At 37.1% G+C, this 23600-nt stretch overlaps 1 protein-coding gene across 23 annotated transcripts; it reads left to right on the top strand.

Annotated features, from left to right (window-relative positions):
• Window positions 1–1176: 1176 nt before the first annotated feature.
• Window positions 1177–11457, top strand: LOC130800972 (increased DNA methylation 3-like). Of its 23 annotated transcripts, none has more exons than XM_057664757.1 (7): window positions 1186–1334; window positions 1424–1484; window positions 1813–1991; window positions 2692–2770; window positions 8284–8331; window positions 9459–9640; window positions 10050–11456. In XM_057664757.1, the coding sequence occupies exons 6-7, from the start codon at window positions 9478–9480 to the stop codon at window positions 10328–10330; spliced, it is 444 nt and encodes a 147-aa protein (XP_057520740.1). In that variant the 5' UTR covers window positions 1186–1334; window positions 1424–1484; window positions 1813–1991; window positions 2692–2770; window positions 8284–8331; window positions 9459–9477; the 3' UTR covers window positions 10331–11456. The 23 variants fall into 23 exon arrangements, with proteins under 23 accessions (XP_057520699.1, XP_057520706.1, XP_057520744.1 ...); XM_057664755.1 differs by having other exon boundaries at window positions 8284–8337; XM_057664738.1 differs by having other exon boundaries at window positions 2692–8160.
• The last annotated feature ends 12143 nt before the right edge of the window (window positions 11458–23600 follow it).

Raw genomic sequence — 23600 nt, 5'->3', positions numbered from 1 at the left:
GGGCCATAAACATTAAATAATATAAAAAGGAAGTTAGTGAAAAAAATATGAGGATCATAACTAACTAGGATAGAAACCCATGCAATGCACGAATTTTCAAATACGTTAATATTTAAATGAAATTTTAGATTGCAAACTATACTTCATATTTTTCCTAAAGTTCAACATTGTAATTATGATAGTCTAACAATATAAATGACTGATTTTAATAATCAAATAAAAATTGAATTTTCTGTCATTTTAGTTTTAAATAACAATTGATGAAAAAAGAGGCTATTATGTACTTCAAGTAATTTCCTAAATTGATGTATAATTTTATACACAGTATGATTTTGCAGTATAATTTTCTAAATTGTGAAATTTCAATTACACTGTAATAAATGAAATTTATTCCGTAGTATAATAATCTATGTGGTGTAAGTCCAAAATTTTGTCAGAAAATTTATAATGTTCTACACAGCACATTATATATTTTCCATTATAATTTTTTGAATAGTGCATTTATATACAGTTGTGTAATTGGGATATTTGTGATTTATTGCATCCATTAATGTATGAGCTTTTCCGAAAATATAAATTTGTAAATATGGTAAGTGTAAAAAATGCAAATCAGTCAAATTTCATTGATACTAACCAATGAAAGAAAGACAAATGACATGCTCACAATCAAACTTCCTTTTTGCAATTATACGGTAAAATTAATAGAATGTATGATAGAAAAATATTTTTATAAAGGTGGGAAACATGTAGGGCCCACAAGAAATATAAAAATGTTAAAATAATGTTACTGGAAGATAAGTAGGGATCATAAGCATTATTAAATTATAAAAATGAGGATAAATAATATTATTTTTTTCCAAAATTTGTGACATTAATAAAAAGATTTTTTTTTATAAGAACAACAAATATAAACACCAAAAAATGACAAATGGAAACTTTTTAAGGAATGAGAGGAGTAATTAGTTTCCACTAAATGGGATTTCACCAATTTTAAGAAAATGGGAGGGACTAATTTTACACTCTTTATTTTATGTGATCTTATTTTATTAGTTTTGTTGCATATAAAAGATCAATAAACGCATTAAAATGTGAAAAAAAGTGCGTGGGGGAATATAAATTAATTAATCTTTAAAGAATATAAATATAATAATAATACTAAATACTAATAGCCTAATGTGTAAAGAAGCATTTTATGACGAGCAAGCCAACAAAAGAATGAGAAGCCTAAGTCTCACCACCTAACCTTTCCTGTGCTCACTTTCCCCTTACACATTAGCTAAGACATCAGAAACTTTGGAGGTCTTCCATTTTCGGTCCCAAAGACTCCATTGGAGGTCTTTTCTTTCCTTTTCCTATCTACTTTTCTTTATATCTTCATTCTAAATATTTTCTACTAATCTTTTCTCTTTTTTTTTTGGAATAGGAAGAAGTGTAGAGATCCTAGAAGAAGTAACAAATTTAATCATCTTGCCATTCAAAGAAAGGTACAAAACCCACCAAAACCTTACCTGAAATTCACTGATTTTGACTTAGACTTCTAGAATCGATCTATTTTATTTCTGAAAATTGTATTTTAAACTTTTAAGTTATGATTGTTGATTGAATGTTGTTGCATGTTGATTTTGGGTGAAATGAAAACTAGATCTTGTATTTTATTAAAATTTTTGATTAGTAGTTAAAATTTTCCTATTCAGTGTTGGTGATGTTTTCTCCGTTGAACTCTTGGATTTTATGTTTGTTGGTTTTTCTTTTCTTGTAACTGTCTTTCTTTTCTTTTCTTTTCTTCTAACTCCATGGTTGGGCTGCTGCCAGCCTTGGTGTGGCTGCTGGGCAGTCGTGTACTATTAGAGCAAGGCTGCCAGCATGGCAGCACAGTGCTGGGCAGGTTTTGGGCTGCTGCGTGTAGGCTGCTTGCACAATAGCCACGTCGGTGGTCCTTTGGTGGTCTGGTGGTGCCCATTGACTGTCCGATGATGCGATTGACTGCTTATGTAATGTTTTAAGGGCTGCCCGTATTTGTGCTTACACCATTGTTCATTATTTTCTTTGATTGATGGTTTATAAGTAAAATTATAGGAATAAAATTAGACTTGTCTCTACTTGTTTCCTTGTTCATTAAAACTTGTTGTGTTAGTATTTGATTTTGGGCTTGAAAGAAAATGAATTTGGGTACACTTATTTCTTACATGTTCTAGTAAGTTTGGAATTATGATTCAATTTATTAAATAACCAAAAACTTATTGGTTAAAGTAGTATTATGTGTTGATATTATCAAAAAATGGAATGATAATTTGGAGCACAAGGAAAAAGTGTGAAGGAAAGATTCGACTTTTATAACTTTAACATAATGAACTAATAATCAAGAATCAAATAATGAAAGGAATTACAAATGAACTTATATTAGGACGTTGAACCTTAATTATGTCAAATTGAATTAAGAAATTCATATCTATAAAGTAACTAAAACTTAAACATAATCAAGTCCAAAAAAAAAGAACTTGGAAGTGTCTATCAAGTTAATATTGAAAATTCAAATAAGCTGAATAATTCTAAAATACTTAAGATAGAGAAACCCCAATTAGAGAATACACAATTAGAGAATTACAACAAAGCAAAATACTTCAAGATTAATAAGTCAAAAGTTGGTGCACGGGGTGTGAACTAACTTCTGTTATTATTTTTATACATTAGGATTTTCCCGGAGAGACTTGACGTGCTGGTCCACCAAATGCGTGCAACATCCTGACAAAGCCACTCGCTATGACCCCAGGTGAGAGTGTGCTTTTTCGGTCTTAGAGAGCTTAAAACGTAATAATTTATTAATTAATTAAATCAACTAGTTAGTTGTGTGTTTTGTTCTTGGAACCTAGTCACCTGTGGGTAGGGGGACGTGGGGTGGGGTGGGGCTGATGATGAAGCGACGAGACCAAAAATGATGAATAGACTTTAGTTTTGATGTATCACGCCCATTGATGTATCACCTTTTGGGAAGTGTCATTTAAGTTAAGTACTTAATATGTATTACTATGTTAGTACTTAATATGTATCACGCTCTTTGATGAACATCAATTACATTTCTCTAAAGTCTATTCTATATCTTCAATTACATATGATTTTTTAGATCATGATCTTTCTCCTAATGTGTCTCAATTTCTTCATGCCAATGAACTCCATCTCCATCTCAACAGTCCCAAATTACAAATCCCATACACAGCCCAACAATGCAAAATAATGCTTAAATTACTCCTTTCCCTACCCGACATTGAAGCCTCGCTGCCCTTGACCTACATCTTCCTTCGGCCCAACAACAAACTCAAGCGAACCCAAATCCCTTAACTGAAGCCCAACATCAACTGACCTAACTTCTTTACCTCAAGCTCAATTGTTTTCCTCTCCAACTGATATTCTTCCTCCTAGCCCTACTACATCATTTTAAGATCAATCTTTACCCTCTTGTCATTCTCCTTTACAAAAAGGTTGAATCACAAGAAGCAAACATGATATTTTAAAACCAAACCCAAATACCATGAGAGCGCCTACACACCTCAACCAAAAAATCACCCTTACCTAAAAATGCACTAGTAGCTCTCTAACATAGTTACCTGGAACGCCATATGGTTCGGGATGTGGTACGAGAACGGAAATGCTAGACGTCACCTAAAGTGACTCCTGAACGATGGGGACATTTTCTAAAATTTATAATTAATTATGAGAGATAGAAAAACAATGAAAATAATAAGAGTATAAGAAGATAAAATAAAATAAAGAAAAGGAAGAAAAAAGATTAAGCAAAAAAAGCTAATGGAATATATTACACCACATATGATGGTAGTTTTACCATTCTACTGTAAAACTATAAAGATACAGGCCAGCAGTGCACGTCATTTGAACTGCTGATATTAATTAATAAAGGGAAATTATCAATAGTACCCCTGAGTTTTGGCACTGCTTCAATGGTGCTTCTAATTTTTTTTAATTATCAATGATACCCTCGTGTTATTGAGCGTCATATAACCGTAACTTTTTTTTAATTTTTTTCGTCCAAAACCGTCCAAAATGGTTAACTTTTTTTCTTTTTTCTTTTATTTTTGAATTTAAAACATAAAAAACACAGTACTTCCCTACCACTTCTCTCCATTTCTTTAACATCGTCAATATCTTCATGTTCTGTCATGTACTTACTCCATTTGGATGCCACTTGCTTCCATGTATTCGTGTAGTGTAGCTGCTGTTGTCGCTATTGCTCTAAATGTCTTGCTGCTCCTTTGATCATCCACCAAGCATTCATCACACACTGATCCAGATGTTGGATTCGAAGTGCTTTGCTGAGTTTCCATGATTACTTTTGTTGAAATTCCTGCTCAAGTCAGAAGAAAACCACTGAAATTACTTTATCAGTGTGTAAATATCTCAAAAATTGAAATTATAGAATACATAAAAACTTGATCATTTGTCAATTTTGGTTACCTCTTTTCGAAACAATTGGCTTGTAACATTGATTTTTATCAATGTCAAAATAACCACCACCAAATTTACCCTTCAATTTTGGTTTCTTACACATTAAATCCTCAGGAAGCTCAGTGACAACTCTTGACTCCGCAACTATATTAAATATTAAAATTGAATCAATCAAAAAATAGCTAATCTAATGTGGATTTCAAATAATGAGGCTCTGAAATATTATCCTTTTCCATAAACTCGCTCTAATCAGTACGTCGTTTTACTGTAATCTCCTCAATCTCCGAATCACCACCATCAGGAGATTGTTCCTGTTCTGATTGCTGCATTTCATCATGAAATTTGCGAGACATGTTAAAGGATTGAACGACTTTCCGGACATCCTTAGCTTGATAACTTTGAGCGTAGATCTTGATAACAGATTGCTTTTGATTACAGACTACACAATTCCATTTATTGCTGCTCTTTTTCTGTTGCTTCACCAGCTTAAAATATTGTAATTATCAAAAAATTTTGATTGATAAAGATGGATGAAGATTGAAGATTAAAGATTGAAGATTGAGAGAGAAGGAGAGAGAGAGAAAGATGTCTGCATGAAGGGAGATGGTAGGGAAGTAATTTTCTTTCTTTTTTTTTTGTGTTTTAAATAGAAAAAAGAAAAAAATTTAATGATTTTGGACGGTAAAAATTTAAAAAGGTTACTGTTGTAAGACGCTCAATAACACGAGAGTACCATTGATAAAAAAAAAACTTAGGGGCACCATTGAGAAAGTGTCAAAACTCAGGGGTACTATTGATAATTTCCCTTAAATAAAACCATACGTTCAAACCTAAACAATACATCTTCTAAATTAGAGAAAGGAAAAAACACAAAAGACAGAACTACAATGGCGGCAATGCTCAGATCTCGTTTATAAGATAAGATTTCTTTACTTTTTCTCTTTTCTTCTCTTCAATTTCCTCTAATTTCCTTTATATCTCTTCGCTTCCTTCTAAATTTTTCTTCTTTCCGTGGTTTTCTTCCCATTTAGTGGGTTTAAAACATCACATTTTCATGGATTTGGATATTTTCTGAGTCAAAGTCGTTGACAATTTGGTATGCAACCCATGGCAACTTGGTACGCTAGCGCTCTGCATTTTGGGTCAATCGTTCCCAATCAGAAAACGGCTCATTGTCCCACAATCCGGGTAATTATGCTTTCCAATACCCTAATTGAAAAATGGCCATTACAATGCTCTTATTAAAAATAGGACGTGGGATTTCGTTCCATGATCACCTGATGTCAATCTTCTTCGATTTCTTTGGATTTTTAGACACAAAGAAAGATCTTATGGTACTTTTGAGTGACACAAAGCTCGTCGCATTGGTAATAGTGCAAGTCAACAGGTTGGTTGATTGTGGTGATACTTTAGCCTAGTAGTTAAGCCCAGCTAACAGTTCTCAGGTTTGTCATTCTTTTTAATTGGAAAACTGAATTTTGTTCTTGTCCTGTAAGATTGGGGTTTGTTCTATTGATCTAAGTAAGATGATACAGTGGTGATGAAAGCTGAATCTTATTCTTATACTCTGCTTTCTAGATTTCAATGTTAGAGAAATTATTTTATTTTAAATTGAAAATTTTGCTGACTTTGATTTGCCTAGCTTAGTGTTGATGAAAAACGAATTTTGCTCGAGTTATCTACATAGAAGAGGTTTCAAAATTTTGGTTTAAGATAAAAGGTTACTGTTCAATTGTCTTTCTTTTTGTTCTTTCAGCTACATTTAGTTTGTAGTTCTGGCTCACGGGATGATCACACCTAACTAATACTTGGGTAACTTAATTGGTTGATTGCAGTTATAGTGGAAATCTGTTGAATTAGGTTTATTTTAGTGATCTTGAAAGTTTTAGTATTGAATGTTTTTTTGATGTTTAAGTGATCTTGAAACTTGGATTTTTATGTAGTATTTGTATTGGGTTTATTTTGATTAAGTTGATTTTTAGGATTTTTAGTTAGTATTAGTTAGATTTAGTTGTTTGATCGTAATTTTTAGTTAGGATTTTAGGTAGTATTAGTCCAAAAATTCACCAAGTCCTCTAATAACTCTAAAAATCAAGAGTCACAACCTCCATTAAAATGTTGTTGAATGTAAGTTTTTTTTTTAAGTTCAAATTGTTGATATCACTTGATTTTTGGTAAGAAGAATATATCATATTTAAAGGATGTAGCTAGACTATGATTTAGAGAATATCATGAGATCATGCAATTCTAATCGTTAATGTATACTCAAATTATCAAGGCTGATACCTTAGTTTGTAGCATGTGGAAAATGTGGAAGGAAAGGGAGATCCAACTGTTGTATGTGATTAAGTAGATCAAAATTTTAGTTATAGATCTCAATATAAAACATAGAACTCTAATACATTTGAATCTTAGTTTTAAAAAGTGCTAGGCGCACCAGGGTGCAAAAGTTCCTTAGAGCTTAGGTGAAAACTGCAGGGCGAAGCTGCGAGCTTTATGTAAGCGAATTGCACTTTTTTGCTAAAAAGATTAAATATCTATTTTTAAACATATACGATACTTAAAACAACAAGACATTCATATTATAATAGCAACATGCTTGAAAACATTCATTATCATTGCATAAACACTATAGCACATAGCTATTATAACGAGAATCGGAAGAAGTTATTTTCTTCATTTTAGCTTTGTTTTTTTATGGAAGCAACGTTTTGTCGAACTTCATATTCAAGTGAATTTGGGTTTTAATTTTTATTTCTTTTCTATACAAACAAGCTTAAGTTAATCACCCAGCCCAAAGAGGAGATGCACCGGGCGCACAAGGTGTAAACGCATTGAGGTGCAGCAAGGCGCACTCCTTATGTACTGGGCTTTGCCTCACCTAGCCGAGGCGTTTTCATCCGAGCCTGAGTTCAAGACGCGAAGCGAGGCACACTTTTAAAACTATGTTCTGGATAGATAACCAGTATTCATTAGTGGAGCAAGAAGGCCAAATATGATTGCAATTTAGTAAGCATAACACATTCATGACTACTGTTTCCCCCTCATTGAAGTTGAAGAGAGGAAAACTCTAAGGTTATCTAATAAGAGAAACACACGTCTGTAGAAAGAGTGGTGGAGATGGGATATAATGGGATTAATTAATAGAAGGCAAGTTGGGACTTGGCAGAGGTTAAAGGATTAGAAATAGCAACAATGTCAAAGTCATAATACCAACAACCGTGTGTGTGCCAAGTGAACTTAAATAAATCAATGTGAAAGATTGTGAGTAACAAAGATTATACTTTATTTGAATCAATCTAATACTGATTTACAACAAAGAAAATCAATTCTACTTATGTACACCTATATTCTTCTTTTTCTATCTATTTTTGTAGTCATCGACTACAATGATTCTACTAATGCTAATCTGCAACTAAGATAAACAATTTCAATGATCATTTCCCGTGGGTGCTACGACATTCATTTTCAGTTTCCCATTCCCAAGCTCATTAGTGTGCAGAATTGCGGTAGGTTAATAACAGCCAATGTAAACCATCCTCACATCCTATTATATGAGGGATTCGAAATAAAACGGTTGAAAAGGTGGAGTTGATACTTTATAGTAAAGGTGACCAGATCAAATGGACTTTTGGTTCGCTGTGGTTGATAGGTATTAGAAAAGGAGGTGCACTGATCTCGATTATTGAAGTCAAAAGTTAGGTAAGGATAAGATGATTCTTTTTAAAGTATTTTTTAATTTGATCTGTAATAACAAAAGCTACTCTGTTTTGCAGATTATCTCCATTGTTGTGACTTTCATGTAAATTTTTTTTTCTGTTTCAGCGAAGATGGCTTGCAGTAGTATATAAACCTTGATTTTTCTGCAATCTCGTAAGAGTTAGTTCTGGATATCAGACTTGGATTGGCAATGTACTTATAGATGTGCTTGAAACAAATTAATATATCTATAGCAATTCACTGTCTTATATTTGCTTCCTCCTTCCCCTGATGAAGGGCGAAGCAGAGCGTTTAGTCTGGTGTTACTGCTTTCTGGAAAAATTTCTGTACATTTTCTGCTCAATTGTACCATGAACAATTTTAAATATGTTAGTGCATGACATCATTGAGGAGCCTAAAATCAGAAAGCCCATCCTGGGTGATCTTTATTTGATCACAAGATTATTTCTTTGTAATTAATTAACAATAGTAATGTGGATTGGATGAAGAAATTGAAAAAAAATGTGTGAATGTGAATTGTTGATAGAGTGTGGATTGTGGAATCAATGGATTGACTTTAGTAGACAAATGTAGCAAACTCGACGACACAAGAGTTTATCTTTTGGATAAGCAACCAACTGTTCTGATTCGATTCACTTCCTCGGTAGACACACTTCAAAATGTCTTTGTTTGGATCCCTATAAAAAATAAAATTTGTTCTAAAATATAATTTCAGGTGCACAAATGTACCTAATCTGATGGAAGATAAATTTTTCACATTAAGGTTACAGGTTCGGATCACTCCATCTATATCAAAGAGTGGCAGGGTTTCACTCACATTTTGGCTCTCAGCCATTTTGACGATTATACTATCAAATTGAAGTTATCTTATTCTTCAGGAATATATTCATTTTGTGGTTGTATTTTGATAAAACTGTACTGTTTTGACCTCCCCGCTACTTATTTAGAAACAATCTCTGCCTCACTCAATATTTGCTGTTTGCCTCTTTGATGTGAGAGCTTTTTGTAGAATATATAGCAAAACGAATAGGATAGAGGGAGTTTACTTTGAATTGTGCTCCATTGTTTTTGTCGACACTTTCTAGTTAAGATCATTTCTTCACATGTTAAAAAATTCTTTCAAAATAGTGTTCTTCCATCTCCATCCTTGTTATTTACTATAATCCAAACATTGAAGGGCTAGTTGAGTATTTCGTATTTGGTAATTTGAATGTATGTCTGATGAATTGCTATTGTTAGGCTACCTTTTTCTACAAGTGAAATTTTCGTGTATTTTGAAGCACCAAAGTTTGTGGAGCTATGATGGGAGTGAATTCTACACATCACACACCAACTGCTGTAGTTCTTACTGGAACAGCTCAAAAAGGAACAGTTGGCCCTCCTATTGGTCATGTTGACATTGGAATTAGCAAATCAGCATACTTGTTTCGAGTTGCACTTCCCGGTGTTAGAAAGGATGACTGTAAGTTTGTCTGCTTATCCTTTTGTTCTAATTTTGGTTTCTCTTATTGGAGTTGGGGAGCTGCTGTTGATCTGGAACATGGTCAGGATTGCTTTGTAACCGAGTTGTGTACATAGAGTTTGAAATGAAATGTGCTGATCTGATGCTGACCCATTTAACAAAGATTACAGCCTGAATATGACTTTATCCTTAATTAGTTGGACTTGTCCCATTTGTTGAATAGATGAAACTGCTGATAGCCTGATACAAAATACCTGTTTAACTATTTTTTTTTAATATTTGTACTCATTTACTTGTTGACCTTGTTATGTCAGGTTTATTTTTTATTGTTTATTTAATGGTTTGATTCCCTTTTTAGCATCAGGTTTGGGTTAATTATAGGTTTAATATTGAAAGCTCATCGTTGCAGGTCACTTGAGATGTGAGATTGAGCATGATGGAAAGGTTCATCTTCACGGAGTTATAACAGGTGGAGAATTAGTTAAAAAGAATCCTCAAACTGTGTTTCACATGAAAGTGGCACAGCTGAGCCCACCTGGACCATTCACAATCTCTTTCAAGTTGCCAGGTCCTGTTGACCCAAGGTTATTCTCACCCACTTTAAGGTCTGATGGTATATTGGAGGGTGTTGTGATGAAATACAGGGCAACGGGTGTACCCCCTCGTAGTAATCAGTTTGATCCCTGTTGAACAATTCCTCCCCAGTTCTGCTACCTGTGTATCATGTAAAGGTATGTGTACTGTTTGTTTATGAGATTAACATAGTAGAAAGAAACTTTGTCAATCGATTATCTGGATTCTAGTTGTAGTTGTCTGATGATGTGACCAACTTGCAAACCTACAGTGGTTTGGTTATGGATTAGTGTTAATTACTATGCGGCAAAACTTGCAAACTTGCAGAAACTTGTCAATAGCCATTATTCTCATGAATTTTATCCCCTTGTCGTATGAAAGACCGTTTGTTGGTTGTTAGAATATTTTGTTGCTTAACAATGTGTTTGAATGGATGAATTTAGATGAAAAAGGATTGAAGGGAGGTCGAGTAAATTGGTGCCTTTTTTGTTGATTTGGATGGGGAGAACTAGAGATGGAAATTGAAGAAAAATAATTACTTCCGCTTTTCAGAAAATCAAATTCTCCCACTGATAAAATATGGAAGTCCATGTTCGATGGTGTAATTATTTACATTTTAGATTAAAATGAACGGATTATAATTTATTGATTAATTAAATCATATGCGCTTTTTCTTTATGTGAAGTTGTGAAAGATGTTTGTTATCAAGAGTTCTTTGTTACCACAAGTGTAAGGTTGTGTAAATTCAACCTTATTAAATTCCGTCTAGATGGAAAGCTAAGTGACAGTCATTCTATTACATTATTAAGATAATAAAATGCTAATGCTGATGAAATTTGGAAGAAAAATGGACAATCCTCTCCGTCTCTTCCCTCCCCCTTCCCCTTCTATGATTGTTATTTTGTTAGCAAGCACTTCATGAAGCAAAACAATGCATCTCAATACACTGACCCACACAGAAGTATGGCTATATGATACTCCCCCGACTGAACCAGAGTTTTCAGCTAAACACCAGGGTATTCAAGTTGTATTCTATGATAAGATGAGCCTGCCGTCCATTACTGAGAGAGAGATTTGTTGCTTGTTCGAGTCTTATCAGATGTCTGAAATCTATGTATTCATGGCCTTATTTTATCAGCTTCTGCAAAAGCTCACATTCATGTATTCAGTTCTATTTTGACGGTTTGATGAATAAACTTGTGCAATTCAAAAAGAGACTGAATTTTACCCTCCCCCCCCCCCCCCCCCCTCCCCCCCTCTTTTTTTAGTAACTTACTCGAAATGTCTCAACATGATCTCATAAGTCATACGCTAATTTTTTGATAAAACATTTGTGTAAGTTTTTATTTTTACTAGTTGCAAGTGCGTGACACACGCCGTTTCAAAAAATGATCAATTCAATTAGCAAGTATTATAAAATAAAATAAAATAAAATGTTATTAATAATTATAAAAATTCTATTATGGTTGAAAATCGATCACATCAAGATTAATGATCAATTCAATTCACCTGAGTTCTATTCAATTCAATTAGCAAGTATTAGGTTCATAAACAACCACTACCTTTGATTGCACTTTGAAAGTTAAAAAATGTATTTGCTTCTTGTTCTCAACCTTCAATGTGGATGATAATTGGATGCCCATCAAGAGCAAAATATAAGACAAAAGAATAGACGACGGAGAATCCTTAAATCTGTCCTTTTAGCAAGAATCAACTTGCAATAACGAATGGAATAAAAAATAAATTAGCAAATAATAGTTGACAAGAACTTAGATACAAAGCAGATTTGGAATTATTGCTGCTTCGTTGTGGTTATGTTACTGCTCATAGTTGTCGACGTGTTGATGTTGTTGTCGAAGGGCAAATCAATCTCATAGTTCAATCCCCCTTTTTCCGGACATATGATTCTTCTGCTTCTTCAATATTAACTATATCAGGCCAAGAACTCATTGATCAAATTAAAATGAAAATGCAAACGCGACAAATGAAGTGAATGATGTTTTTAATCAAATGTCACTCACAGTTTGCTTAAGTTGCTTCTTTGTGCTTTGATGCTTTAAAAGTCCTTGGAGGTGAATGCCCCCCCCCCCAATGTCGTAGTACTTAAACCAGCTTTGGTGGTCCAATTTTTTCAGCAATATCAAGTATATCCTCACCTGCCTTGTTGATTTCATGGATTTCTTTGCCATCAAACTATAGCAAGCATCTGACAATCTGTAGATTTAGACAAAAATGTAGTTCACAGAATCAAAGTTCATAAAAGGAAATTCTTGTAAACATATTATCAAACTTTTTCCAGGCATAAGTTATTGTACGAAGAAGAAAATGAAATCCAGATGCATAACTTGCCACCATTAGATCAAACACAACATAATTAAAAGATAATTTTAGCACTCTCACTTGCGCTCATAAAAGAAAATATATGAAAAGTGGGCGTGCCAATATACAAAAATTGAAGCTCCCAAATCATCTCCTTGCATAACAATATTATAGTTTTATCTAGTATTCACACGGACACTGGAATTTATTCAGTTCTTGTTCAATTTTTCAGTAGTTGCAACACTTTCCTTGTTTTGTTTGTATTGAAGTGATTGCAATGTTCATTTTTCTCGGTAGTGGTCGGTCTTTCATCATATGGAATTTATTTCCCATCTCACTCTATCTTCTCTTAATCAATAAAGTCTCCTAAAAATATTTTCATAGCCATATGTTGATATTTCAAATGTTATAAGATATGCTTTCCTGTTCTTCTCTTCTTTTCGTCTTACTCTTTTTATAGCTTTTACTTACTCCAAAACATGAATATGTGCATTAAGATATGCATCCACAGCTTCTTTTGAAAATGGATTTCAATTAGATAAAAGGAACTATAGCTAAGTAAGAGTTGTACGGATGAAGAAATAGCATGCATGCGAGCCTTCTTTGTTGAAATGTCCCATTCTGGCTGCAAAATGAATGATTGTTTTACCATTATTTTTGATATCTTGGCAAGGTTTAAGTGGGTTTCTAAAAGGAGATTAACAACATCAATGTTTTCTTGAGTAGCAATTGTGTGTAGAGTTGTGTTAAATGGATCAGTTGTCATAGCCAAGTTGGTGAAAGCAAAAAGTAGCTCCTTGATAAGACCAACCCTCAAAATCCACGTAGATATAAAGGAGCTACACGAGCATGAATTGCCTAAATTGATAATAGCAACCCTTAAAATACACGTAGATAAATGCAAATTTTACGTGCATAATATGTTAAAGATTTTGATATTTGGATAAAATGATTCTAATTGGATATAATTAATTTCAAAATTTTGTTAAACACTAGTGGAAAACCTCTTATTTGCTACGTCACATATGTTGCGGTTTTTCAATTATGCAACATAAAATAGGACGAAAAAACGATGGAAAAAAAGGTTATATGCTGTAGTTCACCAAAAACGGAGGATATAGTTTCATTTTTTAAAAAAAAATGAAAATTACATTATATGCTGTTTTTTTACCGAATTTTAATGTATCATTATTATTGCTTGCTTTATTACTTCCTTTCTAATCAATCATTATTGGAAAATTTTATTATTTTCAATCAATGATCAACTTCGTCATTACTTGTTTTATTGTACCAAAAAAATAAAAAAAAGGTTCATAAATCTCAACTCTCAACCTATTTTGAACTACTAAACCGTCGCAAAAACCCAGTTACATCTCCTACAACATTATGATTATTAGGATTTATAAATGAAGAAATTCCTCTCAATCACTCCTTACCTTCATTCACTTGCATCCATCAAAGAACACATAGAACTAAATCTCCATCATCAAGCTCTAAAATGGACCAAATCCCTCCCCACTCCTTCCCTTGGGATTTAGTGTTTAGGGATTTTTAGGGTTTAGGTTTTAGGGTTTTTTAGGGTTTAGGGTTTAGGGTTTAGGGTTTAGGGTTTAGGGTTTAGGGTTTAGGGTTTAGGGTTTAGGGTTTAGGGTTTAGGGTTTAGGGTTTAGGGTTTAGGGTTTAGGGTTTAGGGTTTAGGGTTTAGGGTTTAGGGTTTAGGGTTTAGGGTTTAGGGTTTAGGGTTTAGGGTTTAGGGTTTAGGGTTTAGGGTTTAGGGTTTAGGGTTTAGGGTTTAGGGTTTAGGGTTTAGGGTTTAGGGTTTAGGGTTTAGGGTTTAGGGTTTAGGGTTTAGGGTTTAGGGTTTAGGGTTTAGGGTTTAGGGTTTAGGGTTTAGGGTTTAGGGTTTAGGGTTTAGGGTTTAGGGTTTAGGGTTTAGGGTTTAGGGTTTAGGGTTTAGGGTTTAGGGTTTAGGGTTTAGGGTTTAGGGTTTAGGGTTTAGGGTTTAGGGTTTAGGGTTTAGGGTTTAGGGTTTAGGGTTTAGGGTTTAGGGTTTAGGGTTTAGGGTTTAGGGTTTAGGGTTTAGGGTTTAGGGTTTAGGGTTTAGGGTTTAGGGTTTAGGGTTTAGGGTTTAGGGTTTAGGGTTTAGGGTTTAGGGTTTAGGGTTTAGGGTTTAGGGTTTAGGGTTTAGGGTTTAGGGTTTAGGGTTTAGGGTTTAGGGTTTAGGGTTTAGGGTTTAGGGTTTAGGGTTTAGGGTTTAGGGTTTAGGGTTTAGGGTTTAGGGTTTAGGGTTTAGGGTTTAGGGTTTAGGGTTTAGGGTTTAGGGTTTAGGGTTTAGGGTTTAGGGTTTAGGGTTTAGGGTTTAGGGTTTAGGGTTTAGGGTTTAGGGTTTAGGGTTTAGGGTTTAGGGTTTAGGGTTTAGGGTTTAGGGTTTAGGGTTTAGGGTTTAGGGTTTAGGGTTTAGGGTTTAGGGTTTAGGGTTTAGGGTTTAGGGTTTAGGGTTTAGGGTTTAGGGTTTAGGGTTTAGGGTTTAGGGTTTAGGGTTTAGGGTTTAGGGTTTAGGGTTTAGGGTTTAGGGTTTAGGGTTTAGGGTTTAGGGTTTAGGGTTTAGGGTTTAGGGTTTAGGGTTTAGGGTTTAGGGTTTAGGGTTTAGGGTTTAGGGTTTAGGGTTTAGGGTTTAGGGTTTAGGGTTTAGGGTTTAGGGTTTAGGGTTTAGGGTTTAGGGTTTAGGGTTTAGGGTTTAGGGTTTAGGGTTTAGGGTTTAGGGTTTAGGGTTTAGGGTTTAGGGTTTAGGGTTTAGGGTTTAGGGTTTAGGGTTTAGGGTTTAGGGTTTAGGGTTTAGGGTTTAGGGTTTAGGGTTTAGGGTTTAGGGTTTAGGGTTTAGGGTTTAGGGTTTAGGGTTTAGGGTTTAGGGTTTAGGGTTTAGGGTTTAGGGTTTAGGGTTTAGGGTTTAGGGTTTAGGGTTTAGGGTTTAGGGTTTAGGGTTTAGGGTTTAGGGTTTAGGGTTTAGGGTTTAGGGTTTAGGGTTTAGGGTTTAGGGTTTAGGGTTTAGGGTTTAGGGTTTAGGGTTTAGGGTTTAGGGTTTAGGGTTTAGGGTTTAGGGTTTAGGGTTTAGGGTTTAGGGTTTAGGGTTTAGGGTTTAGGGTTTAGGGTTTAGGGTTTAGGGTTTAGGGTTTAGGGTTTAGGGTTTAGGGTTTAGGGTTTAGGGTTTAGGGTTTAGGGTTTAGGGTTTAGGGTTTAGGGTTTAGGGTTTAGGGTTTAGGGTTTAGGGTTTAGGGTTTAGGGTTTAGGGTTTAGGGTTTAGGGTTTAGGGTTTAGGGTTTAGGGTTTAGGGTTTAGGGTTTAGGGTTTAGGGTTTAGGGTTTAGGGTTTAGGGTTTAGGGTTTAGGGTTTAGGGTTTAGGGTTTAGGGTTTAGGGTTTAGGGTTTAGGGTTTAGGGTTTAGGGTTTAGGGTTTAGGGTTTAGGGTTTAGGGTTTAGGGTTTAGGGTTTAGGGTTTAGGGTTTAGGGTTTAGGGTTTAGGGTTTAGGGTTTAGGGTTTAGGGTTTAGGGTTTAGGGTTTAGGGTTTAGGGTTTAGGGTTTAGGGTTTAGGGTTTAGGGTTTAGGGTTTAGGGTTTAGGGTTTAGGGTTTAGGGTTTAGGGTTTAGGGTTTAGGGTTTAGGGTTTAGGGTTTAGGGTTTAGGGTTTAGGGTTTAGGGTTTAGGGTTTAGGGTTTAGGGTTTAGGGTTTAGGGTTTAGGGTTTAGGGTTTAGGGTTTAGGGTTTAGGGTTTAGGGTTTAGGGTTTAGGGTTTAGGGTTTAGGGTTTAGGGTTTAGGGTTTAGGGTTTAGGGTTTAGGGTTTAGGGTTTAGGGTTTAGGGTTTAGGGTTTAGGGTTTAGGGTTTAGGGTTTAGGGTTTAGGGTTTAGGGTTTAGGGTTTAGGGTTTAGGGTTTAGGGTTTAGGGTTTAGGGTTTAGGGTTTAGGGTTTAGGGTTTAGGGTTTAGGGTTTAGGGTTTAGGGTTTAGGGTTTAGGGTTTAGGGTTTAGGGTTTAGGGTTTAGGGTTTAGGGTTTAGGGTTTAGGGTTTAGGGTTTAGGGTTTAGGGTTTAGGGTTTAGGGTTTAGGGTTTAGGGTTTAGGGTTTAGGGTTTAGGGTTTAGGGTTTAGGGTTTAGGGTTTAGGGTTTAGGGTTTAGGGTTTAGGGTTTAGGGTTTAGGGTTTAGGGTTTAGGGTTTAGGGTTTAGGGTTTAGGGTTTAGGGTTTAGGGTTTAGGGTTTAGGGTTTAGGGTTTAGGGTTTAGGGTTTAGGGTTTAGGGTTTAGGGTTTAGGGTTTAGGGTTTAGGGTTTAGGGTTTAGGGTTTAGGGTTTAGGGTTTAGGGTTTAGGGTTTAGGGTTTAGGGTTTAGGGTTTAGGGTTTAGGGTTTAGGGTTTAGGGTTTAGGGTTTAGGGTTTAGGGTTTAGGGTTTAGGGTTTAGGGTTTAGGGTTTAGGGTTTAGGGTTTAGGGTTTAGGGTTTAGGGTTTAGGGTTTAGGGTTTAGGGTTTAGGGTTTAGGGTTTAGGGTTTAGGGTTTAGGGTTTAGGGTTTAGGGTTTAGGGTTTAGGGTTTAGGGTTTAGGGTTTAGGGTTTAGGGTTTAGGGTTTAGGGTTTAGGGTTTAGGGTTTAGGGTTTAGGGTTTAGGGTTTAGGGTTTAGGGTTTAGGGTTTAGGGTTTAGGGTTTAGGGTTTAGGGTTTAGGGTTTAGGGTTTAGGGTTTAGGGTTTAGGGTTTAGGGTTTAGGGTTTAGGGTTTAGGGTTTAGGGTTTAGGGTTTAGGGTTTAGGGTTTAGGGTTTAGGGTTTAGGGTTTAGGGTTTAGGGTTTAGGGTTTAGGGTTTAGGGTTTAGGGTTTAGGGTTTAGGGTTTAGGGTTTAGGGTTTAGGGTTTAGGGTTTAGGGTTTAGGGTTTAGGGTTTAGGGTTTAGGGTTTAGGGTTTAGGGTTTAGGGTTTAGGGTTTAGGGTTTAGGGTTTAGGGTTTAGGGTTTAGGGTTTAGGGTTTAGGGTTTAGGGTTTAGGGTTTAGGGTTTAGGGTTTAGGGTTTAGGGTTTAGGGTTTAGGGTTTAGGGTTTAGGGTTTAGGGTTTAGGGTTTAGGGTTTAGGGTTTAGGGTTTAGGGTTTAGGGTTTAGGGTTTAGGGTTTAGGGTTTAGGGTTTAGGGTTTAGGGTTTAGGGTTTAGGGTTTAGGGTTTAGGGTTTAGGGTTTAGGGTTTAGGGTTTAGGGTTTAGGGTTTAGGGTTTAGGGTTTAGGGTTTAGGGTTTAGGGTTTAGGGTTTAGGGTTTAGGGTTTAGGGTTTAGGGTTTAGGGTTTAGGGTTTAGGGTTTAGGGTTTAGGGTTTAGGGTTTAGGGTTTAGGGTTTAGGGTTTAGGGTTTAGGGTTTAGGGTTTAGGGTTTAGGGTTTAGGGTTTAGGGTTTAGGGTTTAGGGTTTAGGGTTTAGGGTTTAGGGTTTAGGGTTTAGGGTTTAGGGTTTAGGGTTTAGGGTTTAGGGTTTAGGGTTTAGGGTTTAGGGTTTAGGGTTTAGGGTTTAGGGTTTAGGGTTTAGGGTTTAGGGTTTAGGGTTTAGGGTTTAGGGTTTAGGGTTTAGGGTTTAGGGTTTAGGGTTTAGGGTTTAGGGTTTAGGGTTTAGGGTTTAGGGTTTAGGGTTTAGGGTTTAGGGTTTAGGGTTTAGGGTTTAGGGTTTAGGGTTTAGGGTTTAGGGTTTAGGGTTTAGGGTTTAGGGTTTAGGGTTTAGGGTTTAGGGTTTAGGGTTTAGGGTTTAGGGTTTAGGGTTTAGGGTTTAGGGTTTAGGGTTTAGGGTTTAGGGTTTAGGGTTTAGGGTTTAGGGTTTAGGGTTTAGGGTTTAGGGTTTAGGGTTTAGGGTTTAGGGTTTAGGGTTTAGGGTTTAGGGTTTAGGGTTTAGGGTTTAGGGTTTAGGGTTTAGGGTTTAGGGTTTAGGGTTTAGGGTTTAGGGTTTAGGGTTTAGGGTTTAGGGTTTAGGGTTTAGGGTTTAGGGTTTAGGGTTTAGGGTTTAGGGTTTAGGGTTTAGGGTTTAGGGTTTAGGGTTTAGGGTTTAGGGTTTAGGGTTTAGGGTTTAGGGTTTAGGGTTTAGGGTTTAGGGTTTAGGGTTTAGGGTTTAGGGTTTAGGGTTTAGGGTTTAGGGTTTAGGGTTTAGGGTTTAGGGTTTAGGGTTTAGGGTTTAGGGTTTAGGGTTTAGGGTTTAGGGTTTAGGGTTTAGGGTTTAGGGTTTAGGGTTTAGGGTTTAGGGTTTAGGGTTTAGGGTTTAGGGTTTAGGGTTTAGGGTTTAGGGTTTAGGGTTTAGGGTTTAGGGTTTAGGGTTTAGGGTTTAGGGTTTAGGGTTTAGGGTTTAGGGTTTAGGGTTTAGGGTTTAGGGTTTAGGGTTTAGGGTTTAGGGTTTAGGGTTTAGGGTTTAGGGTTTAGGGTTTAGGGTTTAGGGTTTAGGGTTTAGGGTTTAGGGTTTAGGGTTTAGGGTTTAGGGTTTAGGGTTTAGGGTTTAGGGTTTAGGGTTTAGGGTTTAGGGTTTAGGGTTTAGGGTTTAGGGTTTAGGGTTTAGGGTTTAGGGTTTAGGGTTTAGGGTTTAGGGTTTAGGGTTTAGGGTTTAGGGTTTAGGGTTTAGGGTTTAGGGTTTAGGGTTTAGGGTTTAGGGTTTAGGGTTTAGGGTTTAGGGTTTAGGGTTTAGGGTTTAGGGTTTAGGGTTTAGGGTTTAGGGTTTAGGGTTTAGGGTTTAGGGTTTAGGGTTTAGGGTTTAGGGTTTAGGGTTTAGGGTTTAGGGTTTAGGGTTTAGGGTTTAGGGTTTAGGGTTTAGGGTTTAGGGTTTAGGGTTTAGGGTTTAGGGTTTAGGGTTTAGGGTTTAGGGTTTAGGGTTTAGGGTTTAGGGTTTAGGGTTTAGGGTTTAGGGTTTAGGGTTTAGGGTTTAGGGTTTAGGGTTTAGGGTTTAGGGTTTAGGGTTTAGGGTTTAGGGTTTAGGGTTTAGGGTTTAGGGTTTAGGGTTTAGGGTTTAGGGTTTAGGGTTTAGGGTTTAGGGTTTAGGGTTTAGGGTTTAGGGTTTAGGGTTTAGGGTTTAGGGTTTAGGGTTTAGGGTTTAGGGTTTAGGGTTTAGGGTTTAGGGTTTAGGGTTTAGGGTTTAGGGTTTAGGGTTTAGGGTTTAGGGTTTAGGGTTTAGGGTTTAGGGTTTAGGGTTTAGGGTTTAGGGTTTAGGGTTTAGGGTTTAGGGTTTAGGGTTTAGGGTTTAGGGTTTAGGGTTTAGGGTTTAGGGTTTAGGGTTTAGGGTTTAGGGTTTAGGGTTTAGGGTTTAGGGTTTAGGGTTTAGGGTTTAGGGTTTAGGGTTTAGGGTTTAGGGTTTAGGGTTTAGGGTTTAGGGTTTAGGGTTTAGGGTTTAGGGTTTAGGGTTTAGGGTTTAGGGTTTAGGGTTTAGGGTTTAGGGTTTAGGGTTTAGGGTTTAGGGTTTAGGGTTTAGGGTTTAGGGTTTAGGGTTTAGGGTTTAGGGTTTAGGGTTTAGGGTTTAGGGTTTAGGGTTTAGGGTTTAGGGTTTAGGGTTTAGGGTTTAGGGTTTAGGGTTTAGGGTTTAGGGTTTAGGGTTTAGGGTTTAGGGTTTAGGGTTTAGGGTTTAGGGTTTAGGGTTTAGGGTTTAGGGTTTAGGGTTTAGGGTTTAGGGTTTAGGGTTTAGGGTTTAGGGTTTAGGGTTTAGGGTTTAGGGTTTAGGGTTTAGGGTTTAGGGTTTAGGGTTTAGGGTTTAGGGTTTAGGGTTTAGGGTTTAGGGTTTAGGGTTTAGGGTTTAGGGTTTAGGGTTTAGGGTTTAGGGTTTAGGGTTTAGGGTTTAGGGTTTAGGGTTTAGGGTTTAGGGTTTAGGGTTTAGGGTTTAGGGTTTAGGGTTTAGGGTTTAGGGTTTAGGGTTTAGGGTTTAGGGTTTAGGGTTTAGGGTTTAGGGTTTAGGGTTTAGGGTTTAGGGTTTAGGGTTTAGGGTTTAGGGTTTAGGGTTTAGGGTTTAGGGTTTAGGGTTTAGGGTTTAGGGTTTAGGGTTTAGGGTTTAGGGTTTAGGGTTTAGGGTTTAGGGTTTAGGGTTTAGGGTTTAGGGTTTAGGGTTTAGGGTTTAGGGTTTAGGGTTTAGGGTTTAGGGTTTAGGGTTTAGGGTTTAGGGTTTAGGGTTTAGGGTTTAGGGTTTAGGGTTTAGGGTTTAGGGTTTAGGGTTTAGGGTTTAGGGTTTAGGGTTTAGGGTTTAGGGTTTAGGGTTTAGGGTTTAGGGTTTAGGGTTTAGGGTTTAGGGTTTAGGGTTTAGGGTTTAGGGTTTAGGGTTTAGGGTTTAGGGTTTAGGGTTTAGGGTTTAGGGTTTAGGGTTTAGGGTTTAGGGTTTAGGGTTTAGGGTTTAGGGTTTAGGGTTTAGGGTTTAGGGTTTAGGGTTTAGGGTTTAGGGTTTAGGGTTTAGGGTTTAGGGTTTAGGGTTTAGGGTTTAGGGTTTAGGGTTTAGGGTTTAGGGTTTAGGGTTTAGGGTTTAGGGTTTAGGGTTTAGGGTTTAGGGTTTAGGGTTTAGGGTTTAGGGTTTAGGGTTTAGGGTTTAGGGTTTAGGGTTTAGGGTTTAGGGTTTAGGGTTTAGGGTTTAGGGTTTAGGGTTTAGGGTTTAGGGTTTAGGGTTTAGGGTTTAGGGTTTAGGGTTTAGGGTTTAGGGTTTAGGGTTTAGGGTTTAGGGTTTAGGGTTTAGGGTTTAGGGTTTAGGGTTTAGGGTTTAGGGTTTAGGGTTTAGGGTTTAGGGTTTAGGGTTTAGGGTTTAGGGTTTAGGGTTTAGGGTTTAGGGTTTAGGGTTTAGGGTTTAGGGTTTAGGGTTTAGGGTTTAGGGTTTAGGGTTTAGGGTTTAGGGTTTAGGGTTTAGGGTTTAGGGTTTAGGGTTTAGGGTTTAGGGTTTAGGGTTTAGGGTTTAGGGTTTAGGGTTTAGGGTTTAGGGTTTAGGGTTTAGGGTTTAGGGTTTAGGGTTTAGGGTTTAGGGTTTAGGGTTTAGGGTTTAGGGTTTAGGGTTTAGGGTTTAGGGTTTAGGGTTTAGGGTTTAGGGTTTAGGGTTTAGGGTTTAGGGTTTAGGGTTTAGGGTTTAGGGTTTAGGGTTTAGGGTTTAGGGTTTAGGGTTTAGGGTTTAGGGTTTAGGGTTTAGGGTTTAGGGTTTAGGGTTTAGGGTTTAGGGTTTAGGGTTTAGGGTTTAGGGTTTAGGGTTTAGGGTTTAGGGTTTAGGGTTTAGGGTTTAGGGTTTAGGGTTTAGGGTTTAGGGTTTAGGGTTTAGGGTTTAGGGTTTAGGGTTTAGGGTTTAGGGTTTAGGGTTTAGGGTTTAGGGTTTAGGGTTTAGGGTTTAGGGTTTAGGGTTTAGGGTTTAGGGTTTAGGGTTTAGGGTTTAGGGTTTAGGGTTTAGGGTTTAGGGTTTAGGGTTTAGGGTTTAGGGTTTAGGGTTTAGGGTTTAGGGTTTAGGGTTTAGGGTTTAGGGTTTAGGGTTTAGGGTTTAGGGTTTAGGGTTTAGGGTTTAGGGTTTAGGGTTTAGGGTTTAGGGTTTAGGGTTTAGGGTTTAGGGTTTAGGGTTTAGGGTTTAGGGTTTAGGGTTTAGGGTTTAGGGTTTAGGGTTTAGGGTTTAGGGTTTAGGGTTTAGGGTTTAGGGTTTAGGGTTTAGGGTTTAGGGTTTAGGGTTTAGGGTTTAGGGTTTAGGGTTTAGGGTTTAGGGTTTAGGGTTTAGGGTTTAGGGTTTAGGGTTTAGGGTTTAGGGTTTAGGGTTTAGGGTTTAGGGTTTAGGGTTTAGGGTTTAGGGTTTAGGGTTTAGGGTTTAGGGTTTAGGGTTTAGGGTTTAGGGTTTAGGGTTTAGGGTTTAGGGTTTAGGGTTTAGGGTTTAGGGTTTAGGGTTTAGGGTTTAGGGTTTAGGGTTTAGGGTTTAGGGTTTAGGGTTTAGGGTTTAGGGTTTAGGGTTTAGGGTTTAGGGTTTAGGGTTTAGGGTTTAGGGTTTAGGGTTTAGGGTTTAGGGTTTAGGGTTTAGGGTTTAGGGTTTAGGGTTTAGGGTTTAGGGTTTAGGGTTTAGGGTTTAGGGTTTAGGGTTTAGGGTTTAGGGTTTAGGGTTTAGGGTTTAGGGTTTAGGGTTTAGGGTTTAGGGTTTAGGGTTTAGGGTTTAGGGTTTAGGGTTTAGGGTTTAGGGTTTAGGGTTTAGGGTTTAGGGTTTAGGGTTTAGGGTTTAGGGTTTAGGGTTTAGGGTTTAGGGTTTAGGGTTTAGGGTTTAGGGTTTAGGGTTTAGGGTTTAGGGTTTAGGGTTTAGGGTTTAGGGTTTAGGGTTTAGGGTTTAGGGTTTAGGGTTTAGGGTTTAGGGTTTAGGGTTTAGGGTTTAGGGTTTAGGGTTTAGGGTTTAGGGTTTAGGGTTTAGGGTTTAGGGTTTAGGGTTTAGGGTTTAGGGTTTAGGGTTTAGGGTTTAGGGTTTAGGGTTTAGGGTTTAGGGTTTAGGGTTTAGGGTTTAGGGTTTAGGGTTTAGGGTTTAGGGTTTAGGGTTTAGGGTTTAGGGTTTAGGGTTTAGGGTTTAGGGTTTAGGGTTTAGGGTTTAGGGTTTAGGGTTTAGGGTTTAGGGTTTAGGGTTTAGGGTTTAGGGTTTAGGGTTTAGGGTTTAGGGTTTAGGGTTTAGGGTTTAGGGTTTAGGGTTTAGGGTTTAGGGTATAGGGTTTAGGGTTTAGGGTTTAGGGTTTAGGGTTTAGGGTTTAGGGTTTAGGGTTTAGGGTTTAGGGTTTAGGGTTTAGGGTTTAGGGTTTAGGGTTTAGGGTTTAGGGTTTAGGGTTTAGGGTTTAGGGTTTAGGGTTTAGGGTTTAGGGTTTAGGGTTTAGGGTTTAGGGTTTAGGGTTTAGGGTTTAGGGTTTAGGGTTTAGGGTTTAGGGTTTAGGGTTTAGGGTTTAGGGTTTAGGGTTTAGGGTTTAGGGTTTAGGGTTTAGGGTTTAGGGTTTAGGGTTTAGGGTTTAGGGTTTAGGGTTTAGGGTTTAGGGTTTAGGGTTTAGGGTTTAGGGTTTAGGGTTTAGGGTTTAGGGTTTAGGGTTTAGGGTTTAGGGTTTAGGGTTTAGGGTTTAGGGTT

Source organism: Amaranthus tricolor, chromosome 1 (assembly GCF_026212465.1).
Source record: "Amaranthus tricolor cultivar Red isolate AtriRed21 chromosome 1, ASM2621246v1, whole genome shotgun sequence".
NCBI lineage: Eukaryota > Viridiplantae > Streptophyta > Magnoliopsida > Caryophyllales > Amaranthaceae > Amaranthus > Amaranthus tricolor.
This window is presented reverse-complemented; position numbering and strand designations above follow the sequence as displayed.